The sequence below is a fragment of the Echinops telfairi genome, unplaced genomic scaffold, assembly GCF_000313985.2.
Source record: "Echinops telfairi isolate 266 unplaced genomic scaffold, ASM31398v2 ScPeMD7_7422;HRSCAF=8460, whole genome shotgun sequence".
Classification (NCBI taxonomy): domain Eukaryota; kingdom Metazoa; phylum Chordata; class Mammalia; order Afrosoricida; family Tenrecidae; genus Echinops; species Echinops telfairi.
In genome coordinates this window covers 3,500,533-3,515,349 of record NW_022111322.1, presented here as the reverse complement: position 1 = coordinate 3,515,349, position 14,817 = coordinate 3,500,533, and the positions used below count along the sequence as shown (strand labels likewise).

Below are 14,817 nucleotides of genomic sequence, written 5' to 3'. Positions count from 1 at the left end.
TTTATATACATATCATATATGTAACATATACGAGGAGGTACCCCCCCAAAACCGGAATTGCACTGTGCGGAGCGCAGCTTTTGTAGTACGCCACTTTTCCTGATAGGAGAGCATCCAGCAACTTGCTCTGAGTTAATGCACCCAGTGGTGCTCTGAGTTAATGCACCCAGTGGCATCGCCTGAGAAGGTTTTTTGTGGTCACCGATTTTTTTTTTTTTGTAAAAGCATTTTAGCTCAAAACCTTTTTGTGATAAACCATTTAAGAGAACAGCGTGTGACTTTAAAATGTTGTTTTCTGCTCGGGAAAAGTGCTGCAGAAACTGGTGTGATGTTGAACACTGCTTACAAGGACAGCACTGTGGGAAAAACTCAAGTGTGTACAAGTGGTTTCTCATTTCAAAAAAGGTAAAATGTCAATTAATGACAAACCTTGTTCTGGACATCTGTCAACCTCCCGAATGGGTGAAAATGTCAACTTGTAATAATACATTCAGAGCTTGTTCCACCAGGTCAGACTGTTAATGAAGCTTTCTATTTAGAGGTTCTGAAAAGATTGCTAACAGTGTGTGAAAAAAAGACCTGATTTGTGGCCAACGGGACTGGTTTTTGCCTCCACTACAATGTACTTGCTCACACAGCCATCTCAGTGCCAGTTTTTGGCAAAAAAACACATTCTCCGCGCACCTGACTTACCTGACCTCACTCTGTGCGACTTCTTTTTATTTGTATGAATGAAGAGGCACATGAAAGGACAACAATATAATGACACAGAAATGGTGAAGAAAAAAATGTGGGTGGGGAGGTCAGCCACCCAATCAGATGAGTTTGAAAAATCTTTCTAGAATGGAATTACAGATTTGACAAATGTATTAAGTGTATTGGAGAGTACTTTGAAGGTGATACATTTTTTTTTAATGTGAATACATTGCTTTGGGGGGAAATTCCGTTTTTTGAGGGGGGCTTACCACCTCGTCTATCATATTTAATGATGCTTATGGTTTCCGTTGCTCCAGTTCTCTTAAAAAAATCAGGTCAGACTCAAAACAAAATTAGCATTTAGAAACACTAACATTAAGCCTATTCTTGGAAAATCTTCAGAGTAGATAAATTAGGATTTAAGTACATATACTAAAGTTTGATAAGCCTTTTTGTAGTAAAACATCCACTTACTGTGTTGGACACACCACATTTAATCAATTCAATAAAAAGAGTCTGTGGCTCTTCTGGGTACTGTTTTTCAAGGACATCTTATGAAAGGAAATGAAGCCGTCAAATAGATTTAGTCCAACATACCTAATCATGTTCCTAACTGCATGAGCTTAGTTTTCATTAACCAAAACAGTAAGGTAACTAACTGCAAGCCTAGTAGAATGCCATTTGCTTTGAAAATACATATAATGCTAAGCATATTAAATGCTAACCTTAGGAAATACTTTCCAGGGATCAAGATAATGCTATCATCAGGCCTCTGCCCAGAGTGAAAAGACTGCTATCAGATAGCACTTGCCTTCCCCATATTATTCAAGTAAGTTCGTTTTAACATTTTGAAGCTGAGCCATGGTTTAAGAATCTGTTTCCCATACTTAATTTTTATGTTGAGGCCCAGTCTTTGTTTTATTATAGTTTATACACTTTGAAAAAGTCTGTACTTGAGTTACGTTTATTTTATTTATTTTTAATTGAATCGATAGTTTGAATTTGTTGTGGAAGATGTGTATCCAGGAGCCCAAACATTGGTAGCATCCTGACTCCAGAATTATTTTAAAGAAATGCACTATCCATTCTTAAAAATCACACCGTAAAAACTGGAAAAAAAATGATGTGGCTACTGGGAAGGACCAGCAGACCACAGATGTGGACATGAGGGCTGAACCTCAGATAATCACAGCACTAGCTCACGTCTCAGGCTTCCTATTGTATACTACATGTTTTCACGGAAAGCAGCTGATTGGAAGCATTGAGTTCTAATTATGTAGGATATACAGTACTAGTATATCCCTTTTTTCTTTCTTTAAATCATTCTGTTCATTCAGAATTAAGATATTTATACTCCAGAGTTTGGGTTAAGCGTAAACAAGTTAGCTCCCAGAGATTTTAAGTGAATGGTCTTATCTGTTCTCTTGTCAACTCTTTTTTTGGTTTGTTTCCTTTTTAAAATAATCACACATGGTTCAAGCTTTAAACTGTGTGCCAAAAAACGTGTAGTTTTTAATACACCACTTATATCGGGACGCACCCCCCCCTTCCCCCTGTTTGTAGATTACTACATAAATGCCTGGGGGCGATGGAGGTTTGGTGACAGAATTCTCTATTTCCATGCGGAGACCCGGGTTTGGTTCCTAGCCAGTGCGCTTTAAGCACAGTCACGCTCATCTGTCAGTGGAGGCTTGTGTGTTTGTGCAAGTGACTTCGAATAGCAAAGAATTCTGCTTTTTGAATTCTCAAGTAGCCTTCAAAGATTTTTTCTGATCAACTGAACCAAAAAACATAGGTCTGTTTTCTCTTCTGTCATTAACAGAAGAGTACACTCAGGAAGACACTTGCCCTACAAGCAGTTTTGTGTATAGTTGGTGGGGAAAAAACCAAACTAGTTTCAGGTGTGTTTGGGGCTTTTTCTGAGTATACGTTGACCTGTTTTTTATTACTACCATATATACTCATGTATAAGCCGAGTTTTTCAGCACATTTTTAATGCCGTTTTTGTGCTAAAATTAGGTGCCTCTGCTGATACTCAGGTTGGCTTATCCTTGGGTATCTACAGTATCTTGTTATTTCTTTCTTAAATGTTCTTCAAGTGACCATGCTCCATACCTACTGAACGATTGGTCAATAAGCTTACGTACACCCATGGAATCTTGTTTATTAATTGACCACACTTAAGAAACCATAACCTTAGCAGAAGAAATACATGAACTAAAATGAATGATGATTTTCTTTAGGAATATTCAGAATATTATGTTTCTTTTTCCTGTTTAGCTGTTGCTGACCTTTGATCCCATCCTTGTTGAAAAGGTTGCTATTTTGTTATACCACATCATGCAAGATAACCCACAGTTACCTCGTCTTTATCTGAGTGGGGTGTTTTTTTTCATCATGATGTACACAGGCTCTAATGTGCTTCCTGTTGCCCGGTAAGAACTGTAGCAGTACCCGTCTCAAGCTGTGTACATTGGGCAGATTTCTTTTGCTAAACATTTTATGTGATTGCTGCTCTGAAATTTTTATTTCAAAAGCTGTTTGACATATGTTTGAAATTTTTGAGAAAGTGAAAGAGCAGGAGAAAATTAGGATTTAGCAACTTTACACATGCAGCCCCAAATTTTTGCTATCATTTAGTATTTCGATGTTTATATTTAATATATAATGTTATTTAATAGTTTTTATATTAATATTGATGACTGCTATGAATTGAAATCAACCCAATGGCATTGAGTTTGAGTTTGTATTGTACATATAGTTTTACATTTCACCTTTTCTCAAATTATTTGTACAACTTATTATTACATAGTCTTATTTTGACTATTAATTTTTAAGTTTTTCTCATTCAGTTAAGTTCTTGCCTTGGATTTAAAAATTCAAAATTTTTAAATTTGGGAATTTGAATTTATAAGTTGCCTTTTGCTGCATTTCTTTTGTGGTGTGTGTGTGTGTGTGTGTGTGTGTGTGTGTGAGAGAGAGAGAGAGAAAGAGAGAGAGAGAGAGAGAGTTTTAGAAAATTTAGGTTACTAAAATTAATCCATTCCTCTATCTGACAAGCAGGTCTTTTTCCTTGTAGGTTTTTGAAGTACACACATACAAAACAGGCTTTCAAATCAGAGGAGGTAAGCCAGTTAATCCTTTGAATATGTAAGTTAGCACTGGATAAATTGTCTTGACATTAGAGTGTCCCGAGGTATGCATGCTACCTTTGATTAGGTATTAGCACTTGGGTGTTTTATTCAGGGTTTACATTTCTTGTGGTGCCCTGCACATAGTCTGGCTAAGTAAATGTTTTTTCCAAATGAAAATAAGCATTGACTATTCAACTTAATATTGAAATTGCAGATGTGAATTATAACCTAACACCTCTGTGATGCAACTTGTTCTCTTTGAGCTAAATTGAGAGGAGTGATTTTTATGGCATCATACACCCAAGTCTCATAGAGTCAGCCAAGATTCAGTAAGATGTCAGTTTTTTGTTCAGATCCCAAGAAAACAGAAGTGCTCAGTTTCTTTTTTGAAGCTGCTTAATTTTTCAGGTGCTCCCAATTGTTCTTGCCATTTTACTGCAGAAGAAGTTAGGGATCCAAGAAAGGATGAGACTTTATCCAGGTAGCTCTGACAACCTGAAACTTTATACCTACCTCTTACAAAGAAATATTTATTGTCAGTATAGAACTGATAAGTCTTTAGAAATTTTCTGGGTTGTTCATGGAGCACTGAATGTTGGATCTTACAATAGTATCTTACAATAGTAAGCTAAAACTGGAACAGTATGTGAAATATTGAAATACTGAAAAATGTTCTGTCACCCTGACAGTAGACACTGGAACAAACTGCATGCTTATGAAGCCCTGGGGAGCATTCAGTCTGTGGTGCGCATGGCAGTAAAATTCAAGCAGCTTTATACATACAAATAGAAAATGAGAGTACTAAAAAGTCAAGAATAAAGACTGCTTGTAATGCTATAACCTTAATATAGCATTTGACATTTTGGGGGCCTTTTTTTGTTCCCCTTTTTTTTTCTGCAGTTAATGACATGTAATCTTTTTGTTTTTAAAATTTTTTTAATGTTATGAACTACATGCATAAATCATCTAATAATATATTAAATATTTATAGCAAACCGTACTTATTTCTAGAAAGGCTGAATGCAAGGACAAAGGTCATGTTGTTAACTATTAGAAATAGAGGGTATCTGCTTTAATTCTCCTAAGCAGAATGTTTTAAGAGATAGCAAATATAGTAGGAAAAGTTATTATAATTGCTAGGAAAATGTGGAAATCAAATTCTACTCTATTAAGTTATACCTGAATATTAGTTATGGTTATCAGCAGTAATTCTGAAGTCATCTTTAGTGCAGAGGCTAATTAGCTATGAGCCTAGTCTCATTCTTCTGGGCACAATTACCCCTTTAAAATTATCCCCACATTAAACAGGATTTTCATGTTTACAGTTGGTCTATAAGATGCACTCCTTATTTACACTTCACCTTGTCCTTCTGATTTTCCAAAGAGAATTTGTCCCAGCTGTGCTCTTAAGATATTTTCTCTAGCTATAATTTCTTTGTTAGAAAATTGATAATTTTAAGAATTTCTAACTACACTTCTGACTACCACATTTCGTTTTGTTTTTAAAGACAAAAGGACAAGATGTTTTTCAAAGAAGTATACTTGGGCACATCCTCCCTGAAGCAATGGTTTGTTATTTAGAAAATTATGAACCTGAGAAGTTTTCTGAAATTTTTCTAGGAGAATTTGATACTCCAGAAGCTATCTGGAGTAGTGAAATGAGGTAAGTGATTAATGGATTGGTTGATTCTTTAGAGTTGTTTTTTGATACTTTTAAAAATAATTAGGTGAAATTCACCTACATAAAATTAAACACTTTGAAGTTTGGTGGCATTAGTGACTTCACAGGGTTTTACACCACCACCACCCCCCACACCTCTGTGTAGTGTTTGATTATATTGTATATTCAGAATCTTTGGGACTTGCTGTCCAGTTTGACTAGTGTGTTCAAAGAGATGCTTTTACTAGCCCCATAATCTAAAACTAATTTAAATTTAGGGTGTCAAATCATTTGTGTGATGAGTTTGACAATTCCTTAAGTTTTATTTATTTCTAAAATGATTAAACAAAATGACTTAGTAGACTGTTTATGAAGGTAGGGCCAGTTACCACTGTTGCTTCTTAAGCAGATGTATAGCCCTGGTAATATTTTAGTCAGCGAGCTTATATGTATGTATGGGGTTTAGGGATAGGGCAAGGAATTTGTGTATAAAATTGTACTCCACTAATTAAAGTCTATGTCACATAAAATAGATCTGAGCAGCATTATCTGAAATTATTTAAGAATGAGGTTTCATTGGTCAGTATGTTTTGACTTTAAGCTTAACATTTTCAGAGAAGGTTCCTATTAGGAAGGGTAGGCCATAGGAGAAATCTCTGGCAACAGAGAAGCAGTAGCTAGCCATTTCTAACCTGACTGTCCAGGAAAGCTCTGGATTTTATAGATCCAATGTGAGGGCATCCTCTTTGTAGAGAATCTCTCCTCTGAGCCGTTTGAGGCTGACTCATGTTCACTCTGCTTCCTGCTGCTTATTATCGGCTGACCGATAGCTTAGCATGTGCTAGCCACCAATTTGAATATACTCTGTGTGAGGGTCGGTTTTCATTGGAATCAAATATATATAGAATTATGAATAAGTTAGCAGTATCATTTTTCTGTCACAATTTTTTCCTCCTGGGATGTTAGTTTTTAGAGTCCCCATCTAAAAGCTCTAATACTCTATGCACTGACAAAATGAAGTTTCTACTTAGGTGGAGGTCAGACACTGCTGTGGTAAGTTAACTAAAATGCCACACAATGACCTTTGGCAGGGACAAAAGCTAGCTTGAGTTCCTTGGCTCCTGAGTTCCTTGGCTCCACCCTTACGAATGCAGACTAAGTCCATTTCATCTTCTAGTGCCTAGGTTTTCCTTAGGAAATCAGAGTGCCCACCTTTTTCTCTGTGGTGGTCTTTGCAGATAAGTGTTCAAATTGGAGATAATAAATACTTGTCTCCACTGAGTATTTTTTACAATATTCTTAGAACATACTGAATACCCTACTAATGTAATGGAGTTACTCTAAGGAAGATCTCTGTAACCACGTCATATGATTGCCTATCTTAACCCTTCTTTTAAAATCATATCTTTCATAACGTGTGAACGGAGGTTGTTGCTGTAATTGTAGGCGCCTCATGATAGAGAAGATTGCTGCCCATCTTGCTGACTTCACCCCTCGTCTTCAGAGTAACACAAGAGCACTTTATCAATATTGTCCCATCCCTGTCATCAATTATCCACAGCTAGAAAATGAACTGTTTTGTAATATTTATTACCTCAAACAACTTTGTGATACACTTCGATTTCCAGATTGGCCAATTAAAGACCCGGTAAGTGAGCAGATTAATTTGCATCTTCTTAAGCCCTAGAAAGGAGCTGTGGTGGCACAGTGGGTTAAGTGTTGGGCTGCTAAGCAAAAGGTCAGTAGTTTGAACTCACCAGTTGCTCCATGGGACAAAAATGAAACTGCCGGCTGCATACAAATTTACAACCTTGGAAAACCTAGAGAACAGTTCTGCTCTGTCTTGTGGGGTTGCAATGAGTGGAAACCACTCCATGACAGGGGCTTGGTTTTTGGCTTGCAAACCATATAAAAAGAGCTCAAGTGATGTAAAGGTTAAGCTCTTGGCTGGCTGCTAACTGAAAGGTCAGTGGTTCAAACCCACCAGCCCCTCTACAGGAGAAGGCTATAGCAGTCTGATTTGATAATGATTTGCAGCCTCTGAAACCCTAGGGAAGTTCCACTCTTGTAGAGTTTCTATGAAACAGAATTGACTGAGGACAGGGATTTTTATTGGAAACCATATAAATAGCCTCTGATAATTTCTGGGTGTTTCTTCCTTGTGTGAAAAGAAAGATAATTAGTTTTCTTAAATAATGCCTGTTTCTTATGTATTGTGCAACTCTTAAAATAGTTTCATATATTTGGGTAAATCCCAAACAGAAAGTTTAATTTTTTGAGAGGGTATTAACAGTTTTGGTCTTCTGGGACAGGGAATAAACAAGCTTAATTTCATGGATGTATCCCCATTACTCACTATAATATCTTGAAAGAAGCTTGTCCTCGTGGCAGAATGAGGACACTTATGTTCGAGATATGCAGTGTGGGTTGAGTCTCAACCTGACCATTCATACCGCTGTAGCACATTGGGTGTATGATGCTTGATTTCTCTAAGTGCCAGCTTGCTTCCCTAAAATGGTAGTAATGATAATGACTACCCTATGTCCTGGTTGTGATGATTGAGTTTTCATATATGAAATGTAGCTTAATTCCTGTTACAAAGGAGGCAGTAAATGCTACCAGCTCCTTTGTATAGCTGTGTGTGTGCTGTCAGCCTCTCCACTGTTCCCTGGGGCTTCTGCTTGAGCCTGGAATGAATTGCACATGACATCCATGTTTTGTTACTATAGCAGGGGTTACACCATTATCCTTATAAATGTTTTCAGCACAATTGTCATTTATACTACAAGTCACTGTCACCTTGTAGTACAGTGACCATGCTTAATACTCTGACACATGCTGTGGATTCAGCATGAAATGGTAGGAAAAAATATGAACTGTTTTAGTGTGACCTGGGATTGAATCCAGCACCACCACTTATTAACTGGCTTGTGCCTGCCAGTTAATGTACTTGACACTCAGAATCTCAGTGTGTTTATCAGGAGTGAAAACTACTATACTACTAAGAAGATGACTTAATTTTTTTTTAATGTATTTCAGAAAGCTAGTTAATTGAGTAACCTAGAAATGTTACATTAAGTACTTGCACACTAGAATTCTGTAACTTAGAAATTATGTTTTGAAATATTTTACAATTCCTAAATGTTAACCGTTTGACTTTAAGGTTAAGCTTCTGAAAGATACCCTTGATGCCTGGAAGAAAGAGGTAGAAAAGAAGCCTCCTATGATGTCAATAGATGATGCTTATGAAGTGCTTAATCTATCACAAAGACAGGGACCGTGAGTTATTTTCAGTACTATGATAGTACTTGTCTGCTTTGCCTTAAAATATTAGCGTCAAATGTATACAAATATATTTAAACCAGCCGTTTAAAAAACCCCGTGCCAGTTCTTTGGTTGACACACATACCGCAGTACCTATATGTAATTAACCATATGATTTTTCACCATGTGAAAACTTTGCTAGCAGAATGGCTTTCTTTAGTCATTGCTGTCATACTCATTGCTCTCTAGTAATTGAAATGATGTGTGGAGAATGTCCAGCTTCAGACCCAACATGTGGTATTAACTTATTTGCCCTTACAGATTGTGTTTTGTATGAGGATGATTTGATAGCAACAAACCTAGAATGATAAATGACAAGTGTATAGAAAGGAATGTACATCTACTGTATTTATCAGTGAAGTTTTACAGATTTTATAGATGTTAGAGAAATTATTTAAAAGGACATTTTCTTAAATATGAACTAAAGTTTTTGCAAAACAACTGTAGAAGTATAGTATTTGAAGTGGTATCTTGGACATTTCGAAAATTTGGTGTTTTTAAAAGGTATTTCTTTGTTCAAACTGCAAATATAGTTTTGTAATTTAAAGTAAATGATAGCCTTGCATAGGGAACTTTTAGATGTTACCTCTCAGCTATGAAGATAACATTAAAAATCTGCTTTGATCTTAAGAGATTTAATTTGCTGCCTACTATACATTTACATTTATTTTCTAATAAAAGTAAGGTTATTAAAGCATTTTAGGCAATCATAATTTCTTCTTTCCCTTAACTATTAATGAAGCAGTTTTCCTATTTAACTTCAACAGGCATGATGAGAGCAAGATTAGAAAGGCTTACTTCAGGCTCGCACAGAAGTACCACCCTGATAAGAATCCAGAAGGGAGGGTATGTACTGTCTTTGGAATGGGGACTTTCTTTCGCTGTGTTGATGTTCAGGAGAACACAAGCTCTCACCAGCTTTGCCTCATCACAAACTTTCCCATGTGCCCGTGCTCTCTGCCTTCTGGGTCCTCTTCACTTTACCAGCAGGACTGCCTTTTGTCCAGGAACTTAGGGATTTTATTCCCTCTGCTTTCCTCTCTCTTTCCTATATCTGTCTGCTTTAATGACTGGTCACCTGAATAGTTGAACATTTAGGAAGTAGGTGCACATAACACCTTTGTTGCTGATTCCATTGCCCATTCAGATTGTTTCGGTTATTTTTATAACCTCAGATAGATCACTTTGATTGGAGAAGTAGAAATTTTGGTTCAGGTTTAAAATCATCTTCGATCATTTCTAGCTTCCTATTAAAATACCAGTGAAGATTCAGAAAAGACGAAAGCCCTTAAGAACCATCCAAACTGGATTGGAAGACTATTGCTAGAAAGTTGGGGTCAACCCTGCTTTTCATTGGTTCTAGAGGTTTCTTGGATGAGAAGACTTGATGGTGTTAAAAAGATGCCACTTTTACATGCTTAAAGCATTTTTAATCAAAGGCATGAGCTGTTTTGAGAGCTTAGTAGCAATTCACATTCATTTGGGAGAGAATATAATCAAGATAGATAATTTTGAGAATTGGTGTTACATTGATGGATATTAAGACAGTCAGTAAAACTATAATAGTAAAACCGTGATATCGGCATAATAATGAACTTCTACATCAATGGAAGGTAATATGGTATAATAATATAAGCATGAATTTAGGAATTTGACCTAATATAAGTCTTAGCTCTTTTATCAGTTCACTTTGTGACATTAGGCAACCTATTTATTATCTCAAAATTTATGACTTCATCTAAAAATGAGGATAATAGCAGTATATATCTCACATGGGTGTTGAGAAAATTAGAAGGAAAAACTGTCAAGCATTTAGCACAATGCCTAGCATTAATGCTCAGTGGAGAATCATGATTACTAAATGCTATCATAATTATTTTTATATCAATGCAGGTTATCTCTTGTATATATGAATATACTTTTATATAAGTGGCATAAATCTTGGGAAGAAGTATTTTTCATCAAATAGTGTTATGATTATGGGGTAATAGTTTGGGGGTAAAAATAGTTTTTCACTGTATACACTATACTACTAAATTATAATTGAACTGAATTCGTTAATGTGAAAAACAAAGCCGAATAAAAATGATAGAAGTTACTGGTAAATGCAAACCAGTTGTGTTTTCTTAGATTGTGATGTGTAAGATGTTCAGAATTAAATGTTCCTTATCTTTGGTTACATACAGGATATTTTTGAAAAAGTAAATAAAGCATATGAATTTTTATGTACCAAATCAGCAAAAATAGTGGATGGACCAGATCCAGAGAATATAATTTTAATTTTGAAAACACAAAGCATTCTCTTCAACCGTCATAAAGAAGGTAAGGCATATGTTATATCCAAATACTAATTTCTAGTTCATTCTATCATGTTACTTATTTCTATAGCATATTGTAATAGCGACTCTTAGACTCATATTTTTAATATAGCCAGAAAGCAGTTTCCTGGGTTTGTTTTTCCAAACACTGTCACTGCTTATTTCAGATTTGCAGCCTTATAAATATGCAGGATACCCTATGCTAATTAGGACAATCACAATGGAGACTTCAGATGACCTCCTGTTCTCAAAAGAATCACCACTGTTGCCTGCTGCTGCAGAGCTTGCCTTCCATACTGTCAACTGTTCAGCCCTCAATGCTGAAGAGCTCAGAAGGGAAAATGGGATAGAGGTAACTGCTTTGGACACTGCATATAGATATTGGCCATAGAGAATTGACCAAGTACAAATGAGTTGACTATATTCTTTCCTTTAAATTAAATTTCCTTTAAATTCTTTCCTTTAAAGTCCATCAGATAACACAATAGTATGTTCTGCACATCTGACTGTAAAAGTAAAGGGGGAATTGAAGCTTTATTTTACAATGCGCTTTGGATAGTCTGGTTCAAATAGCTAATAACATTAAAAAACATACATTTTAGTTCTGCTAGCAAAATGTCTTTCAGACATGAAGTAGAAATGGAGCATGAATGTCTGGCTTCTTTTTTTTGCAGGTGCTACAAGAAGCATTTAGTCGCTGTGTGGCTGTCTTGAATCGTTCTAGTAAGCCAAGTGACATGTCAGTACAGGTGAGGTTTAAGCATATGCTTCTGAGAAGCTTACATCGACCAGCGAGTCAGACTTTTAATGTATATCAGGCGGTGGTTGTTAGGTGCCACTGAATTCGCCCTAAAAGAGACCCGATGCACAACAGAGCAGAAACACTGTTCCAGAATCAGCTGCAGGGCCCCGCCCAGAGTTTGATTCAGTGGGAGCCTGGGAGTATACTTTTCTCACAAGTTCCCAGATGATACTAATACTCCAGTCTGTGTACCTTTTTGAAGAATCACTCTGGTAGACGGCTTTGGAGCTCTGGAGACGTAGTGGGTTACAAGTTGAAATGCTAAGCATAAACCCACCAGCAATTTTGTGGGAGAGAGATGAGGCTGTCTCCTCCTATAAATACTGACAGCTTCAGAACCTGTTTATAGGTTTATTACGAGTTGCAACCGACTAGATGGCAAAGGGTTTGGCTTGGCTAGTATATGGCTTACTATTTATTGACTTTTGCTTTCCTCTTCAAGTAGAGCAAAGTATAAGGAACTCTCAGTGCCAGCTGTACTTTGTACTATTGCAAGAGCCCTGGTAGCATAGGGAGCTACACATTGAGCTGCTAACCACTAGCCACTCCATGGGAGAGAGAGTGGGCTTTCTGCTCCTGTCCTACAGGGTCAGCATCAACTCAGTGACAGTGAGTGAGATGCCCCATAGGAAAACGATGAAGCTCTCTACTCCCATAAAAAGTTAAACACTTTCGGAAACCCACAGCAGCAGTTCTATCCTGTCCGATGTACAGTTTCTATGAGTCAGAAGCAACTCAGTAGCACTAAAAGGATATGGAATAGATAAGAGGAAGGGAGAATAGTAATCACTAATCTTATCTTAAGGATTTATTTCTTTTGGCTTTGCCATTTACAGTGTCCTGTGTCAAGCTTATTTGACTAGGATTAATGGTTTCAAGGTTCATCCTTTAATCTTATATATGCACCACATTTTGTTTATTCTTCCGTTGATGGGCAGTTGAACTATTTCTACCTTTTTGCCATTTTGAATAAGGCACAATGAATGTACCTGAGTTGCTGCTTTCAGTTCTCTTGAGTTTATTCCCAAGAATAAATATAATGGGTTATATGGAAACTCTATGTTTAATTTGTTAGGAATAACCAAACTGTTTCTTGCAGTAACAATACCGTTTTTCATTCCCACCAACAGTGTATAAGTATTCCAATATTGCCACATTCTCATTAACACTTGTGATTTTCTCTTTTTAAATGTAATAGCCATCTTAGTGGTATGAAGCGTTGTCTCATTGTGGTTTTACTTTGCATCTCCCTAATGATTAATGGTGTTGAACATCTTTTCGTGTGTTTGGTGGCCATTTGTGTCCTCTCTAGGAAAATGTCTTCTGAAGTAACAGGAAATGTTAACTGACTAAACAAGTGGTCCAATAGAAATGTTCTGTCTAACTCTGGAGTGTCATTTACCATCAAGCACTATCCACAAATCTTTCCTGATTTGATTTCCCTGTCTTAAAAATAGGAGCCCTGGTGGCCCTATGGATTAGGCATTGGGCTTCTACCTGCACACCTGCAATTCAAACCCATGCACCATGCTGTAAGAGAAAGATAAAGCTTTCTGCTCCTTTAAAGATGTAACAGCTTCAAGTCACTATGAGCTGGGAATTGACACAATGGCAGCAGGTTTTATTTTCTGTTTCTGTTTCGTCTTAAACAAACGACTCTCTGCCACAGTGGTTACCACTTGAGCCGCGAACCCCAAGGCCAGCAGTTGGACATCACCAGCCGATCTGAAGGAGAGAGACGGGGCTTTCTACTCCCATCCGCAGTTACAGTCTAGACACTTAGGGGCAGTTCTACCCTGTCCTGGATGCGAGAGGAGTGTGTTTTGTTCTTTTGGTGGAGTAGTTGTTGGATCTGGCTGATGACTGAAAGGTTAACAGTTTGACCCAGCAGCTGTTCTGCGGGAGAAAGATGTAGTGGTCTCCATGCATAAAGATGCACAGCCTTGGAACCCTACAAGGCAGTTCTACTTGGTTCTGTAGGGTCGCCTGATAGCACTGGGTATATGATTTAAAGATTACAAACACAAGACTCTCTTGTTTTTGCTCTGTTGTCTGCAGGTGTGTGGACATATAAGTAAATGCTATAGTGTGGCTGCTCAGTTTGAAGAATGCCGAGAGAAGATCACTGAAATGCCTACTATCATTAAGGATCTCTGTCGGGTGCTATACTTTGGCAAGGTGGGGTTCGTTTCTAATGTTTTCTGGGTAACAATCAGCAGTGGGTTTTCTTATCAAATAGCCAGATCCCAACTTGTAAGCAGTTTGTTTCAACAAAATTAGTGTTAGTTGAGTTATTTGGATCTCTCCAGCATTTTTCATAGAAGCCGTGTAGTCAGTGAAGGCTTTCTCCCCATGCTGGCAAACAAAGAGCCAGGCTAGAATGGCATAGCTACAGAAAAGTCAGCCCTCTGAACATCACCAGAGAGAGTCAAGGAAGAGGGAAGGCTACTCGTGCTAAATGAATAATAGAAAACCTAAATTTAGAGTCAGGCCTCCAGGGAAAAGCTTTAGAGAGCTGTAAGGTCCCTGTTTTCTCCTAAATCCAAACTGGGTGGACATTGACCATGAGTAGACATTATCATTTCTAGGGAATCATTGATAAAAATATATCAAGTTATATTAACTTTAAGCCCTTATAAGTGCTGAATAAGAATATGAATGCTGATAGAACTAAATCCTTATCACTAACGTACCTAAGATCATTAGTCTGTAAGTTGTTATTAATGCGTTATAACTCAAAATGTATATATAAGTATAAATCAAAATTTATTGCTACCACGGTTCCACTTTATTATACATGTCCACACTTATTACTAACAGCTTCCGACAAGTTCTCTCAGTAATACACTTGTGTTACTCTTATTAGAGACTTAAAAATAGATC

The 14,817-nt window shown here is 37.0% G+C and overlaps 1 protein-coding gene across 2 annotated transcripts in view; it reads left to right on the top strand.

Moving 5' to 3' along the window:
- Positions 1-14,817, top strand: part of DNAJC13 (DnaJ heat shock protein family (Hsp40) member C13) — a 117,095-nt gene that overhangs the window by 70,552 nt on the left and 31,726 nt on the right. For both annotated transcript variants that reach the window (XM_004715990.3, XM_030887705.2), the window contains 11 exons: positions 1,441-1,525; positions 2,977-3,131; positions 3,776-3,821; positions 5,339-5,493; positions 6,937-7,138; positions 8,654-8,769; positions 9,582-9,660; positions 11,001-11,136; positions 11,300-11,484; positions 11,807-11,881; positions 13,993-14,112. In XM_004715990.3, the coding sequence (XP_004716047.1) occupies positions 1,441-1,525; positions 2,977-3,131; positions 3,776-3,821; positions 5,339-5,493; positions 6,937-7,138; positions 8,654-8,769; positions 9,582-9,660; positions 11,001-11,136; positions 11,300-11,484; positions 11,807-11,881; positions 13,993-14,112 (1,354 nt within the window). The remainder of the gene's footprint in view (positions 1-1,440; positions 1,526-2,976; positions 3,132-3,775; positions 3,822-5,338; positions 5,494-6,936; positions 7,139-8,653; positions 8,770-9,581; positions 9,661-11,000; positions 11,137-11,299; positions 11,485-11,806; positions 11,882-13,992; positions 14,113-14,817) is intronic.